This window comes from Pristis pectinata, chromosome 34 (assembly GCF_009764475.1).
Source record: "Pristis pectinata isolate sPriPec2 chromosome 34, sPriPec2.1.pri, whole genome shotgun sequence".
Classification (NCBI taxonomy): domain Eukaryota; kingdom Metazoa; phylum Chordata; class Chondrichthyes; order Rhinopristiformes; family Pristidae; genus Pristis; species Pristis pectinata.
The window spans coordinates 10,068,875-10,085,137 of record NC_067438.1 but is presented as its reverse complement, the minus strand read 5'-3'; the positions used below and the strand labels follow the sequence as shown (position 1 = coordinate 10,085,137).

Here is a 16,263-nt window from a genome sequence, read left to right as displayed (position 1 = left end):
TGACTCAGAGGATAAGCATGAGGATGCCTTTGACTTTGAACCTCATGATATTTTGGAAAGAAACTAATATTTCCCAGAAATAAAACTGAAAGCAAGAGAGCAGATGAAGAGCAAACCCGACGATGGCCTCTGGAAAACTGATCGGGGGACTATGTCAGGAACTAATATGTCCCATCTGTCTGGAGTTGTTCACCGACCCGGTCTCCCTTGAGTGTGAGCATTACTTCTGTGGATCCTGCATCTCTCAGGTTTGGGAGAAGGTCCTGGGAGATGTCTCCTGCCCCCAGTGTCAGCAGGTGTTTACCCAGAGGCACACAAGACCCTCTCGAACCCTGGGCAACATCGCGGAACAGGTCAGGCTGCTGAGTGCCAAGGCGAGGCAGCGGGAAGAGGAGTTTTTCTGCAGGGAACACGACGAGAAGCTCAAACTGTTCTGTGAAGATGAGCTGGAGGTGATCTGTGTGGAATGCTGGAACTCTGCGCACCAGAAACACAACGTGCTCCCTATCAATGCGGCGGTGGAGAAATACAAGGTATCACAGAGGGGGAAGGGGAGGGGGGGAATGGGGATCGAGGGACAGGAGAAAGGAATGTCGAAAGAGGGAAGTCAAGGGCTGAAGAGCCTGGTGAAGGGGAGAAAGGTAGCAAGGAAAATGGTAAGAGCTGGAGGGGAAGAATGGGGAGAGGTGGAATGAAGATGCAGCTGTGGAGGATGTGGGAATGTGATGTGGATGAAGGAAACAGGAAGAATAAGGAACAGGAATCCTTAACATTTAAAGTGGACTTTCTTTTATCATTTATTCATTTTCGGGATCTGGGCATCACCGGCAAGATTTATTGCTGTTATTAATTGTCCTTGAGAACATAGAATGTAGAACATAACGCAGGAACAGGCCCTTCAGCCCATCATGTTGTGCCGGCCTAATTAAACTGGTACTTACACCCCTAACGAAACTAATCCCTTCTGCCTACACGATGCCCATATCCCTCTGTTCTCTGCACATCCATGTGCTTGTCCAAAACGCCTCTATCGTATCTGCCTCCACCACCACCCCTGGCAGCACATTCCAGGCACCCAGCGCTCCCTGTGTAAAAAAAACTTGCCCCCCCCACCCCCCCCCCCCCACATCTCCTTTGAACTCGTAAGGAGTTTGTACGTGCTCCCCGCGTGTCTGCGTGGGTTTCCTCCGGGTGCTCCGCTTTCCTCCCACATTCCAAAGACGTACGGGGTTAGGAAGTTGCGGGCGTGCTATGTTGGCCCCGGAAGTGTGGCGACACTTGCAGGCTGCCCGCAGAACACTCGACGCAAAAAGATGCATTTCACTGTGTGTTTCAACGTACATGTGACTAATAAAGAAATCTTATTTTAATGCGTGCCCTCTTGTGTTAGACCTTAGACATTAGATGGTGGGGATGAGATGCTTTCTTGATCTGCTGCAGTCCTTCTGGTGAAGTTGCTGTTGGGGAGAGAGTTCGGGGATTTAGACCCAATGAACGTGAGGGACCGACAATGTAATTACAAGTCAGGCTGGTGTGCAGCTTGGAGAGTGGAAGCGCGAGGAAGAGGATAGAGGGGAGGGTGGGGGGGGGGGTGGTTGGGGGATAGCCAGGTATCAAGGAGAGCAGCATGGATCTGATTACTTCTCCACCAAGTTGAAGGCACAAAATTTGATATTTTCTTCTTTGTGATCAAACCCTCTCTGGTCCTGTAACCCACCCTCCGCCTCCACAGCCCTCTCGGTCCTGGCCTTTTGTCCACGCTCTCTCTCCTCCACCCGACTGGGGATCATGACTTCACCTGCCTGCTCCCCAGGGTCCATCAAGGTCACCACCTGTCTCTCCCGTAAATGCTGTTTCAGACTGACCTCTGATTTCGTACTTGAAAAACTGGAAATTGGGGCTAGCTGGGTGGGCACTGCGGTCAGCAAAGACTCGTTGGGCCAAAGGGCCTGTATCCGTGCGGTATTGCTCTGAATGGCTCTATTTGGTGCCCATTCTAATGCCTTCTTCCCTGCCATAGTGCCAGGTTTGACCTGATTACTCAGCTGTGGGGTTCCTTGGTAGTTTTTTACTTTAGTACATAAAAGCATATTGTTGTTGTATCTCAGTGTTTCTCCAAGAATATTAGGTATCATAGTGTTCCTCTGTGTATACTGAGTATCCCCTTATCCGTGTACTTTGGGTTTCCCATCTCCAGCCATGTATTTTCTTTACTTTCTTACATCAGAGACAAAGGCCATTTGGCCCATTGAGCCGATTGCAGCTCCTGTCAGTCCCACTCCTCCACTTATTTTCTCGCATGTACACTGAGTTTCCCGGTGTTTATTAGTGCATTTTGAGAGTCAAAGCTGTCCATGTATGTTGGCCATCCTGATGTTTGTCCACATACAGTATAGAGGGTAAGGCAGGCACGGTAGTGTAGCAGTTAGCTTAATGCTATTACAGCGCCAGCGACCCAGGTTCAATTCCGGCCGCTGTCTGTAAGGAGTTTGTACGTTCTCCCCGTGTCTGCGTGGGTTTCTTCCCACATTCCAAAAAAACATAAGGGTTAGGAAATTGTGGGCACGCTATGTTGGCGACACGTGGGCTACCCCAGAACACTCGACACAAAAGATGTGTTTCGCTGTGTGTTTCGATGTACATGTGACTAATAAAAATATCTTGTCTTGTCTTATGTGTGTATTTTGAGCTTGCTAGTGTTTATCAATATATATTGGGTACCCCAGTACTTATGCACATATTTTGAGTTTGCTACTGTTTGTCTGTGTATATTGGGTATCCCAGTATTAGTCTGTCTAATGTTTAGAGGGTATATTGGTGATCCAGATATCCATTCAGCCTATCCCACTGGCTGGCTATATATGTGTTAATCCTGACATCATGCTAAGTTTAAGGGGGATTTAGATGCAGCTGGACAAGACTGTATCTTTCGCTGCTGACCACGATATTGGGGACTGAATTGATCAGACTGACTAGTACGCTGACCGTGTAGTGGAATTCTCAATCCCTTGCACAGCTTAAATGCACTGAATGTTTCAGGATAAACTCGAAGCAGTTTTGGCTTCGCTGCAAAGGAAAATGGAGAGACTCACCAAAAGAAAAATGAAAGGAGAGGCAATGATGGGAGAGCCAAAGGTAATTCCATTCCACTTTTAATAATATTATTATGGATTAATTCAAGGGATTTAGACATCACAAGAAAGGCTGGCATTTGTTGCTAATGTCTAGTGCATTCACCTTCCTGGTGACACATACTATGCTGAGGTCCGGGGTATCGAAAGGGATAATGTACCCGTCCAATTATTTCATTGGTGGAGAAATCCTGGGCAGTGAAATCTCCAGGGTGTGCTCCCTAATGTGAGTCTTTTTTTAAATTTCAAAAATAGACCTTACTCATAATAAAAAATATATATACAACAGAAGAAACAGTGCAAAAAACTTTTACATCCATGGCTGTTACATTCAGTGGTGTAAACTTTAAAAAAAATACAAACAAACATAGCACCATTGCCACCCATGTGGCTCCCTGGGGTGACACACCCTTCCATTGAGTGAGGAGAGGGAGCACAGACTGTGGTCTTTCCCCACAGAGACTTTGCGTTGGCTGCCCCAAGCTTCAGTGCATCCCTCAGCACAGACTCCCGCAGCCTGGAATGTGCCAGTGTGAGTCACAGAATCCAAGTGATTGTTGGAGAGTTACTGGGACTGGATCTGGATCAGGATCACCCTGTTCTTCTGTAGCATTGCTCTCAGAGTCACGGTGAATGCTGAACTGCTCCATCCTACTATAGCCTGAAGGTGGCAGCGTTGCACCAGGGCCACAACAATGTACCAATGGACTGAGGCAGGTCAGTCTCTGTCCTGCCCTTGTGTTCTAAAGATCTCAGGAGGAGGGAAGGAATCTGACGCAAATAAATAGAAGTACCTCGGTCTTAACATAATATCAAGGGAGGAAAGAGAAAAAAATAGAGTCATAAAGTTATACAGCACGGAAACAGGCCCTTCAGCCCAACTTGACCGTGCCGACCAAGCTGCCTACCTGAGCTCATCCCATTTGCCTGCATTTGGCCCATATTCCTCCACATTCCCTATCCTTGCACCTGTCCAAATGTCTTTTAAATGTTGTAATTGTGGCAACCTCTACCACTTCCTCTGGCAGCTCGTTCCATATACCCACCACCCTCTGTGTGGAAAAAGTTGCCCCTGGGGTCCCCTTTAAATCTTTCCCCTTTCACCTTAGATCTATGCCCTCCAGTACTAGACTACCCCCCCACCCCCCGCCCACACTAAGAAAAAGACTACAACCAGTCACTTTATCTACGCCTCTTGTGATTTTATACACCTCTATAAGGTCACTTCTCAGCCTCCTTCACTCCAGGGAAAAGCCCCAGTCTATTCAGTCTCTCCTTATAACTCAAGTCCTCCAATCCCAGTAACATCCTGGTGCATCTTTTCTACAGTCTTTCCAGCTTAATGACATATTTCCTGTAGCTGGGCGACCAGAACTGCACACAGTACTTCAGGTACAGTCTCACCAACATCTTGTACAGCTGTAACGTGACGTCCCAACTACTGTACTCAGTGCCCTGACCAATGAAAGCAAGCGTGCCAAACGCCTTCTTTACCACCCTGTCTACATGTGTTGGCACTTTCGTGGAACTACGTACCTGTACCCCAAGGTCTTTCTGTTCTGCAATACTCTTCAAGGCCCCGTCATTTACTGTGCAAGTCTTGCCCTGGTTTAACTTCCCAAAATGCAACACCTCACATTTTGGTATTGATTTATTATTGTCACTTGTACTGAGGTACAGTGAAAAACTTGTCTTGCGTACCAATCATACAGGTCAATTCATTACACAGTGCATTAAGGTAGGACAGAGTACATTGAGGTAGTACAAGGTAAAAACAATAACAGAATACAGAGTAAAGTGTCACAGCTGCAGGGAAGTGCAATGCAGGTAGACAATAAGGTGCAAGGTCAAACAAGGTAGATTGTGAGGTCAAGAGTCCATCTCAACGTATAAGGGAACGGTTCAATAGTCTTATCACAGTGGGATAGAAGCTGTCTTTGAGCCTGGTGGTACGTGCCCTCAGGCTCCTGTATCTTCTGCCTGATGGGAGAGGAGAGAAGAGAGAATGACCCGGGTGGGTGGGGTCTTTGATTATGCTGGCTGCTTCACCAAGGCAACGAGAGGTATAGATGGAGTCCATGGAGGGGAGGCCGGTTTCCATGACGCGCTGGGCTGTGTCCACAACTCTCTGCAGTTTCTCACAGTGCTGGGCAGAGCAGTTGCCGTACCAAGGATGCTTTCTATGGTGCATCGATAAAAGTTGGAAGTAGAGGCACTGGCGAACTTTACTAGCTGTGGTGTCTACATGGTTGGATCAGGACAAATATAAAATTTATATAAATAACTAAGACTGAATGTGTCATGAGAACATAGCAAATAAAGCTGTCTTCACTGTGCGTTTACTCTGACCCAAGTTAGTGCTCACACCCTAGGTTAGGAAGTCACTGGGTTCAGTTTACATTAGGCACCACCGAGGTCTCTGGTCTCTTCTGCCACTGCAACAAGACTGACGTAAAGCTCATGGGAGATCAGCTCATCTTCTGTTATGGTTTTTATAACTTGTGTCAACTTGACGAAACTCCTTCAAAGTGAGCACAAACTTTGCTGGGACTACAGTCTTCTCTCCCCCTTCCTCTGCAGGTGTGGGTGGAGGAACTGACAGATGAAATCAGAGCCGAATTCGAAAAGATGCACCGCTTCCTGAACGAGCAGGAAGAGGCCTTGAGACGCCAAATGAAAGAGGATGAGGAAAAAGCATTGAAGAAGCTGGAGGAGAAGCTGAAAGAAATTGAAGAGGAAATGTCGATGACTGAGGGCAAAATCTCGGAGATACAAACACATCTAAAGATCAGTGATGACACCAAGATGATCAAGGTAGCTAGTAACATGGGGCTAAGGTTGGCTGATTTCGGAACTAGGCCTGGTTTGACATTAATTGCTGTTCTTTTCTGTGTATCTCCCTGTTTAGGACATTAAAGGCCTTCTAATCAGGTGTGTCCCATCTCATTGTGTGTTCTTTCCTTGGGTTTACTCTCATTGTGTGTTCTTTCCTTGGGTTTACTCTCATTGTGTGTTCTTTCCTTGGGTTTACTCTCATTGTGTGTTCTTTCCTTGGGTTTACTCTCATTGTGTGTTCTTTCCTTGGGTTTACTGTTGCTGCCTCTTTCCCCAGGTGTGATGTCCGTGAAGTAAGAGTAGTTGAGGAGGAGCTGAGCAAGCAAACCTTCACCGAGCCCTTCCAGACTTTCAGAGTGTGGAAAGCCATGAGGAGAATAATCGAACCAGGTAAAATTGTTCACCCACGGTCTTGCCTCTCCCCTGCGCCTAGCCATAAGGGTGAGTGAGTGATTTGGGTTAAATATCCAACTTTCCAACTGTCTGTCTGATCCACCAACCAGGGCGTTAAGTACAACAGTGGGGGTGTCACGTTACAACTGTACAAGACATCAGTGAGACTGCACCTGGAACATTGTGTGCAGTTCTTGTCACCTGGATATGGGAAGGATGTCATTAAGGTACATTAACATGATTGCTCCTTTCACAAACACCTGGTCTGTCCCGACCAGCCACTCCCCATCTTGTTCCAACTGCTGGAGATGGCAGTGCCTTCTGTTTCACGCCACCCAGGGGGATGAAGTGAATCGTCGCTTCACCTGGAAGAAATGTTTGGCTCCCACATTTCGCTTGCACTTTGTCCAATCTAGCGGACTGCGCTCGGTGTTCGCAATGTGGGCTCCGCCACGCTGGAGAAAGCAAACGCAGACGGTGTGATCGCTTTGTCAAGCGCCCGTGTTCAGTCTGTGGGAGTGACCCTGAGCTTCCCGTTGCCTGTCACTTTAATTCCCCATCCCACTTGCACACTGACCTGTCTGTGGCCACATGTGTTGTCACAATGAGCCCCAGTACAATCTTAAAGTGCAACACCATATCTTCTATATTGGCACATTGCAACCTGCAAGAATCCACACCAAATTCTCCAGCTTTAGGTAACCCACTCCCTCTTTATCAGTATCAGAACAGGCCAACTCTGGCAGTCATCATTTTGCCTCAGTTTTTTTAATTCTGTGCATTGTCTGGCCTGCTGGGCATGTCCTGCAGCCTTGCTGTTGACAACACATTACATAGGTAAAGTGCTTGCAACTATCCACATTAACCCATTTGGTCTCACCCTGTCAGAGATCTTTCTCCGCCGCCTTCTGGCCCACTGAAAACCAACTTGATTTTTCTCTCCCAGTTCTGATGAAGTGTCTTTGACCTGAAACGTCAACCGTTTCTTCCTCCACAGATGCTGCCTGACCTGCTGGGTGTTTCCAGCAGGTTCTCTTTTTTATCTCAGATTTCCAGCATCTGCGGGGTTTTTTTTCTTGATTTGCATTAACATATTTGCTGGGCGGGTCTTGAGATTTGGCTCAGAGTACAGACATAAACTGACAACGTACCTGTGAAAAGGGAACAATACTGATAAAGGGAAGCAGGTACGGTAGTGGTGTTCAAGAGGCTTTTAGACACGCATGAATATGCGAGGAATGGAGGGATATGAATCATGTGCAGGCAGATGGGATTAGTTTAATTGGGCGTCATTCTCGACACAGAGACACGGTGGGCCGAAGGGTCTGTTCCTGTGCTGTACTGTTCTATGTTCTATTAATTGAACCACACCAGGTGTTAGAAGAACCACATTCTTCTGACTGAGAATATAGAGCACCATCCATTGAACCATAGCTGCCAAATGAAAAGGACTGGAAAGCAAAAGTCAAAATCAGACTTATTATCACTGACTTATATGACGTGAAATATGTTGTTTTGCGGCAGCAGTACGGTGCAAAGACACAAAATCACTTTAAATTACAAAGAGGAAGTGCAAAAAAGAAGGAACAATGAGATAATGTTCATGGACTATTAAGAAATCTGATGGCGGAGGGGAAGAAGCTGTTCCTGAATCGTTGAGTGTGGGTCTTCGGACTCCTGTACATAAAAACAGAAACTCTGGAGGTGGTCATCAACTGAGGCAGCATCTGAACTTTCGGATGGAGGGTCATCGACCTGAGACATTGTGTCCACACATGCTGCCTGAGCTGCTGAGTATCTCTGGCATTTTCTGCACTTCATTACAAATGGAAGATTTTCCTTGTAATTTAGTGTGAATTGTTGGCGAGAGCATCGCTAATCCTTGGCAAGTTCTTGAGCTGAGTGCACGCCAGGAATCAGTTCTACCCTGGAAATCCTGGCGGGACGATTTTGCTCGATGGTTCCATGCGTAAAAAGAATGGCCTTGGTTTTGGGAATGTCCATTGACTATCACTTAGGTGGAAATGAAACAGTTGCCCCTGTAGTCTCATTCAGGCAGCTGAAAGGATTGAGCCCACTGCTCAGTAAATGATTGAACACAAGGGGCTAAGCTAATGGAAGGAGATGAAAGTCAAAAAAAATGCTGCAGATGCTGGAAATCTGAAATAAAAACCTAAAATGCTGGAACCACTCAGCATCTGTGGAGAGAGAAACAGTTTATGTTTCAGGGAGACGACCTTCCATCATAAGAACGTGAGAAAATAGGAGTGAGAGTTGGCCACTCAAGCCTGTCCTGCCATTCAATATGACCACGGCTGAACTACCCCAGACCACATCTCTTGTGTCAGTTCCCCGATCCTTATCTGCTTCCTCTTTAAATTCCTGCAGTGATCCAGCCTCCAGGACCCTCTGAGGTAGAAAATTCCAGAGATTCACTACCCTCTGCAAGGAGTTCCTAGCTTTTAAACGACTGCAACCTAATCTCATAACGGTGTCCCCTTGTCTGAGACTCTCCCACTAGTGGAAGCATCTTAACATCTCCCGTCAAGCTCCTGAGGATCTCAGTTTCACCCCTTATTCTTCTAAACTGCAAAGAATAGACATCTAATTCCTTTAGCTTCTCAAAATAGACGCAGCTTTGATCTGACACAATAGCTCTTGTCCCTTCTTACACAGGTCCTGCCTGACCTGCTGAGTGTTTCCAGCATTTTGTATTTTCACGGAAGGAGGTCTCAGCTTCTGATAACCTGAAGCAAGGTCTTCACTTTATTCCAACCGGTGTAAGGTTGTGTTATGTTATGGTATATGAAACTTTGGTTAGGTTGCACTTGGAGTATTGTGTGCCATTCTGGTCATCCCATTACAGGAAGGATGTCAAGGCTTTGGAGAGGGTGCAGTAGAGGTTTACCAGGATGCTGCCTGGATTAGAGGGTCTGAGCTATAAAGAGAGTTTGTCTAATGGGTGGTAAAGAAGGCGTACGGCATGCTTGCCTTTATTTGTTGAGGCACTGAGTTCAGGAGTCAGGAAGTTATGTTGCAGCTTTATAAAACTGATTAGGCTGCATCTGGTGTATTGCTTTCAGTTCTGGTCGCCCCATTATAGGAAGGATATGGAGAGAGTTCGGGTTTACCTGGATGCTGCCTGGATTAGAGGGTATGAACTATAAGGAGAGGTTGGACAAACTTGGGTTGTTTTCTCTGGAGTGTTGGAGGCTGAGGGGAGACCTGATAGAAGTTTATAAGATTATGAGAGGCATAGATAGGGTAGACAGAGCCTTTTTCCCAGGGTAGAAATGTCAAATACTAGAGGGCATGCATTTAAGGTGAGGGGGAGTAAGTTCGAAGGTGATGTGTGAGGCAAGTTTTTTACACAGAGCGATGGGTGCCTGGAACGGGTTGCCAGGGGTGGTGGTGGAGGCAGACACATTAGGGGCTGTTAGATCGACACATGGATATGAAGGGAGATGGATCATGTGCAGGCAGAAGAGATTTAGTTTAATTCGGCATCATGTTCAGCACAGACATTGTGGGCCGAAGGACAGTACAGCACAGGGACAGGACCTATGTTCTATGTTAATAGTGATTGAGGGATCACGAGACACTCCTCCTGGGCTTCCCCCTCCTTGTCCACCCTCAAGTGTCAGTGCTTCGTGATTGTAACACCCTCCCCTTGTGTGTTATTCCAGTCCCAGAGTATCTCACCCTGGACCCAGAGACTGCAAACAGGCAACTCACCCTGTCCCAGGATCTGGTCAGTGTGAAGCAACGTGAGGAAGAGCAGGACGACGGGGAAGAGGCTCTCGATCCACCGGCCCGATTCGATGAATACCTGTGTGTTTTGAGCTCGCAGGGATTTACCTCTGGGAGACACTACTGGGAGGTGGACCTTGGCCACAAGGTCCGGTGGGTTGTAGGGGTCTGCAGAGAGTCTGCCAACAGGAAGGGGGCCCTCACAATCATACCGTCACATGGCTACTGGGTCATAGGCTTGTTTGAGGATAATGACTACAGAGCATCCACCTGTCAAGACACTGTCATTCCTGTTGACAGGAAGCCTTGGAAACTGGGGGTTTACCTTGACTACGAAGGTGGTCGAGTGTCCTTTTACGATGCTGATGAGATGTCTCACCTGTATACTTTCACCGACACCTTCAACGAGAAGATCTACCCCATCTTTAACCCGTGTAATAACCTAACTGGCCGAAACAATGAGCCACTCATCCTGTTCAGTGGTTGACAGCGTTCAGTTGTTGCATGCGGACATATGAAGTTGGATGTAGATGTGGGTTAAAGGCAGCCAGTGACTGCTTCAGTCCCCTCTCTGTATTCCAGTTCAATATTCAGTCCCATTGTCTACAGCATCTCATCGAGGTCTCAGAGCAGAGAAACAGGCCCTTTGGCCCACCAAGTCCATGCTGAGCGTCACACACCAATTCAAACTGATCACACTTTATTCTCCCCACATTCCCATGAACTCTTCCTCGCACACTCTAGAGGCAACTTACGGCAGTCGATTAACCTAAGAACCCGCACATCGTTGGGACGCGGGAGGAAACCAGAGCACCCCCAGGGGGAAACCTATGGGGTCACAGGAAAAAGGTGCAAACTCCACACACAGACGAGGCCGGAGGTCGGGATAGAACCCGGGTCTCTGGGGCTGTGAGACAGCGGCTCTACCCGCTGTGCCACTGTGCCGCCCTACATTATACAACATCAAAAGTCATAAAGTCAGACAGCACAGCCACAGGTCCTTTAGTCCATTGAGTGCCTATCTGTATTAATCCCACTTACCAGCATTTGGTCAGTGACCTTGGATGCCCTGTCAATTCAAGTGCTCATCCCAAGTACCTGTTAAAGGTTGTGAGAGTCTCTGCCTCCACCACCCCCTCAGACAGTGCATTCCAGATTACAGCCACCCACAGAAATCCCTCAGGACATCTTTAAACCTCGTATTCTTTACCTTAAACCAATGCCCTTGGTTTTTGACACCCCTGTAATGAAGGAAAGTTTCTCACTTTCTATCCCATCAATGTCCCCCATCGTTTTGTATACTTTGGTCAGCTCCCCCCTCGGCCTCCTCTGCTGCAGGAGGAACAGATCCAGTCTCTCCTCAGAACTGAGCTGCTCCATCCCAGGCAACACGCTGGTGAATCTCCTCTGCACCCAGTCCAGTGTAGTGTTCTGCAGCCTACCCATGGACAGTTTCACCTTGGCTTTGATGCTGGGTCTTGACCTGAACCGTCAACAGATCCTTCTCCCCCAACAGATGCTGCTCGACCCGCTGAGTTCCTCCAGCAGCTCCTTTGTTGCCTCAGTTTCACCCTGTCGTTCTACCCAGAGGAACCTGCCCACCTGATCCTTACACTCTCTGACTTCATTCTCTCTCTGTCTGCTACAGGTGAGACTTACAGCCGTCAGTACCCAGTCCCCAGCACACTGGCCCACATGTGGGCAGGACTCAGCAAAGTCCTATTTCCCATCTGACGAACTCTGTAGGATGTGGAACTGCACGAAGGTTCATGTTTAGCTGACCTTATTTGATGACAAGCAAATAGAATCTTACATGTATGGCCAGGTTTATTGAGGGGGGATCTTTATCCCACGGAACGCTCTGTGCTAGGCTGTTGAAGTGAGTCATCAATGGACCTCTGTTGGGTTGGGGTAGAGAGGAAGATGGGCCAGCCTTGATGTAACTGAAGGGTATCAAGGGTCAAGGGACTGAGTGGCTTCTCCTTGTGCCCATGTCACTGTGAACACCAGCAGTTTAACGATGATAAGAACTCATCATTATGCAATTATGAATCGCATAATTGGCTTGAAAATCATAGTCATAGAGCAACAGAGCACAGATGCAGGCCCTTCAGCCCAACCTGTCCATGCCGACCATGGTGCCCACATAACTAGTCCCAACTTCTTGCGTTCGGCCCATATCCCTCCAAGCCCCTCCCCTCCATGTACCTATCCAGGTGCTTCTTAAATGATACCATTGAACCTGCCTCAACCACCTCCTCTGGCAGCTCGTTGCATATACCCACCACCCTCTGGGAGAAAAAGTTGCCCCTCAGGTCCCTTTTAAATCTTTCCCCTCTCATCCTAAACCTATGCCCCCTAGTTTTGGTCTTGCCCTACCCTGGGGAAAAGACTGTCACTGTCCACCATATCTTGGCCTCTCATAATTTCAAACATTTCTGTAAGGTCACCTCTCATTCTCCCACACTCCAAAACCAGAAGAGCAGAAACAAGAATCAAAAACCAAAACTGCAGATGCCAGAATCCTGAAGTAAACACAAGAAGTGCTGGAGACACTCAGCAGGTCAGGCAGCATCTGTGGAGAGAAATAGACAGTTAATGTTTCAGGTCCGGGACAATTAGGTATTGATGGTGTTCAAAAATGGTTAAAGGATTCAACCCCACAAATAAAGTGAAACCTTTTCCACTAATGTGGGAATTTACAACAAGGAAATAGAATCTTAAATGTCTGGCCAGGTTTATTGAGGGGGGACCTTTATCAACGGAACGCTCTGTGCTGGGCTGTTCACTGGAATGCTCACTTCGAGTCATCAATGGACCTCTGTTGGATTGAAGTAGATGGAGAAAATGCAAATGTGGGTCAGCCTTGATCTAATTGATCAAAGGTCAAGGGACCGAGTGGCTTCTCCTTGTCCTCATGTCAATGTGAACTCCGGATCACTCCCGCAGCTGTGTCTTGGTGCGTGATCAGTCAGATCCCAGCACAGTCCCTGAGCAGAAGTCAGCTGTGACAGCAATGGGAAAAAAGCTGCATTTGGTTTCATTGCTAAAAGTAGGAAGTGGTGCTGTATGGAGGAAGGAGCTGGATGTCTCCCTCCTGACCTTCACCATCAAGTCTCCTTCAAAACAAAAATAGGTATCGGGATATTAGTCAAGGGCATCCATCACAGATTAATCATTTATTCACCCCCACAGTTCAAGAACAAAGTAATGCAAAGCACCAGACACACAGGGAACACCACTTCAGGGGACCAGCACGATTGATAGAAAGGAAACACCTAAACAAGTGTAGAAGAATAAGTGGTGTCTTTTGACTATACTGGGGCTAATGGAATACTTGACATTGTATTAGAGTACAATGCTTGCAGTCAACAGTAAATCTGGGCTTGGAGCCAGCAGGTCTGCAGAAGACTGCTGAAGCCAGACTTTGAAATAAAACAGGATGCGAGTTCAGCCTTGAGCACACTTTAAAGTTTTGGCACAGACTAGAAGGGCCGAATGGCCTGTTTTCTGTGCTGTAGTGTTCTACTGTTCTATAAGAGGAACCGGTTGGTTTTGTTTCATTTTGATCTTTGTAACACATTGATTAATTACTTAACATGTAACAACTGTGACTGAACTACTCACGTGATATAGCAGTTGTTTTAACATATAAATTAAGCTGGCAACCTTCTATATGTTAGTCTGGGTGACAGTGGAGATCGCTGTCCACTCTCCATGGTACCATCTATAAATAAAGCCTTGGAACGAAACTCGGAGTTATAGTCTCTTATTGTAGATTAAATTAGAGTTTCCACAACAAGAAGAAGAAAAATCGGTACTGCATCTTTCACAAAGGGGATGTAAAGCAGTTCACAGCCAATGAAACGTTTTCAAAGTGTAGCCCATATTATAAACACTATGGTTAATATTCACACTGCGAGTTTCCACAAAGCAATGATATTGTGTGGACGATAAACACCATCCCAGTGTGGTACATTTGGATGGCTAATCTCTCTGAGTAATATTTAACATAGTGGGTATTATATCTTTATATATACACGTGTGTAACCTTTCTCCAGATTCAGAAAATATCAATAAAATTAATTTAATTGGATTTCAATTTTCATAATTCATAAACAAAGACAATCAAACCTGAACCTATTGCAATTTAGTCAGTCGTGCTGTGTGTCTGAACGATTAATAACATCACTTCAAGCAGTTAGATCGTGGGTGGTAACTAATTGCATGGTAATCATTTTTTTGTTGCAGGAACAATATCTTTTTCTGAGATAAGAGTCTTTCTGTTAGCCCTGAAATTCCTTCCGGTTTGCCTCCTTTGTAACAACAGCGATATTGTACTTGTGAAGTGCCTTTAATTTAACAGAATGATGCAAGGCTCCTCCCAGGAGCAATATCAAACAAAATTTGACAGTCAGTCGCATTAGGTGGCCAAAGAACTGCACTAGCATTGGCACAGTCCCTGGCGTGTGCACACTGTTTGCAGCCTGTAGTCTGTGTACCCAGTTTACAAACTGTGGTGTGTGCACACTGCGTTGTCAATTAAGTACGGCGCACAATTAAACACACCAGAAAATGACTTTGCCCAACAGCTGTGCTTCTTTATTAATCGTGATTGATTCGAACAACTCAAAGATTCACCACATAGTTTCAAACAATCACTTAACTTTTTAGTTTCACAGTTCTTTTTGTTACCCAACTCTTTAGTTTACTTTCACAATCCACAACCTGTATTCAGACATTACCGGCTCTCGATGACCCTGGCCAGGATTCGATCTCAGCGAGTTCTTCTCTCAGTTCCTGACTCAGGGTCTTCTTCAGTGACTGGTCTCCGGCGTCACTGCTGTCGGTCATCTCATAAGGCAACTCTTTCATACGTTTCTTCACATACCTCCCAAACATTGCTTAGTTCTTTATTTCCTTTAACAGCCTTAATTCCAATCCTTATCCGTATGAACATGTGTTTCCCTAGAAGAAGTTAGGGAAATCCCTGCTGGTGCTGTCATACAATTTTTTCAAACATTTGGTTCCTAAATTACCAGTGTTTATATGAGATTTATAATCTATCAAATAGTAGTTTTCCACCAGATGTCAGGTCCCAAACACCCCCATCTGCTTGTCCAGATAGTTCACAGTGGGATGTTTCCAATGGGATAGTCCACAGAGTCTCAGCTGTGTTCTCTGTTGAGACTGACCAGGTGTCTATTACCTGACCTTCCTTCACTGGGACCCTTTGTTCTGTGGTTCCCAACATCTCTCCCTAGGCAGTAGAGTGTCCCCCCGAAGCTGGATGGGATACTTGATGTCACTCTGACTGTTACAACAGCTCACAGCCCATGGTGTGTGTACCCTGTTTACAGCCCCTGGTGCATGTACCCTGTTTACAACCTGTGGTGTGTATACTCAGTTTACAGCCCCTGGTGTGTGTACCCTGTTTATTGGTCATAGTGTGTGTACCCTGTTTATTGATCGTGGTGTGTGTATCCTTTTTATTGGTCGTGGTGTGTGTACCCTGTTTATTGGTCGTGGTGTGTGTACCCTGTTTATTGGTCGTGATGTGTGTATCCTGTTCATTGGTTGTGGTGTGTGTACCCTGTTTATTGGTCATGGAGTGTGTACCCTGTTTATTGGTTGTGGTGTGTGTATCCTGTTTGTTGGTCGTGGTGTGTGTACCCTGTTTATTGTTTGTGGTGTGTGTACCCTGTTTATTGGTCATGATGTGTGTACCCTGTTTAGTGGTCATGGTGTGTGTATCCTGTTCATTGGTCCTGGTGTGTACACCTGTTTATTGGTCCTGGTGTGTGTGCCCTGTTTATTGGTCACGGTGTGTGTACCCTGTTTATTGGTCACGCTGTGTGTATCCTGTTGATTGGTTGTGGTGTGTGTATCCTGTTTGTTGGTCGTGGTGTGTGTACCCTGTTTATTGGTCGTGGTGTGTGTACCCTGTTTATACACTCTACTTCCACAGGAGGCTAAAGGAATTTGGCTTGTCCCATTTGACTCTCACCAACTTTTACCGATGCACCATAGAAAGCATCCTATCTGGATGTATCACGGCTTGGTACGGCAACTGCTTTGCCCAAGACCACAAGAAGCTGCAGAGAGTTGTGGACACAGCCCAGCGCATTACGGACACCAGTCTCCCCTCCTTGGA

The 16,263-nt window shown here is 46.5% G+C and overlaps 1 protein-coding gene across 1 annotated transcript; it reads left to right on the top strand.

The window, feature by feature from the left end:
* Nucleotides 1-122: 122 nt before the first annotated feature.
* Nucleotides 123-10,596, top strand: LOC127585844 (E3 ubiquitin-protein ligase TRIM39-like). Its single transcript, XM_052043545.1, has 5 exons — nt 123-533; nt 3,040-3,135; nt 5,712-5,968; nt 6,244-6,356; nt 10,046-10,596. The coding sequence occupies exons 1-5, from the start codon at nt 123-125 to the stop codon at nt 10,594-10,596; spliced, it is 1,428 nt and encodes a 475-aa protein (XP_051899505.1).
* Nucleotides 10,597-16,263: the final 5,667 nt, after the last annotated feature.

What these genes read in the sequence shown, in the direction of transcription:
- LOC127585844 (XM_052043545.1), top strand. Translation starts at nt 123, where the DNA reads ATGGCCTCTGGAAAACTGATCGGGGGACTATGTCAGGAACTAATATGT. An exon ending in CGGCGGTGGAGAAATACAAG is followed by an intron (nt 534 to 3,039) that starts GTATCACAGAGG and finishes TGAATGTTTCAG; the next exon opens with GATAAACTCGAAGCAGTTTT. An exon ending in GCTAGTAACATGGGGCTAAG is followed by an intron (nt 5,969 to 6,243) that starts GTTGGCTGATTT and finishes CTCTTTCCCCAG; the next exon opens with GTGTGATGTCCGTGAAGTAA.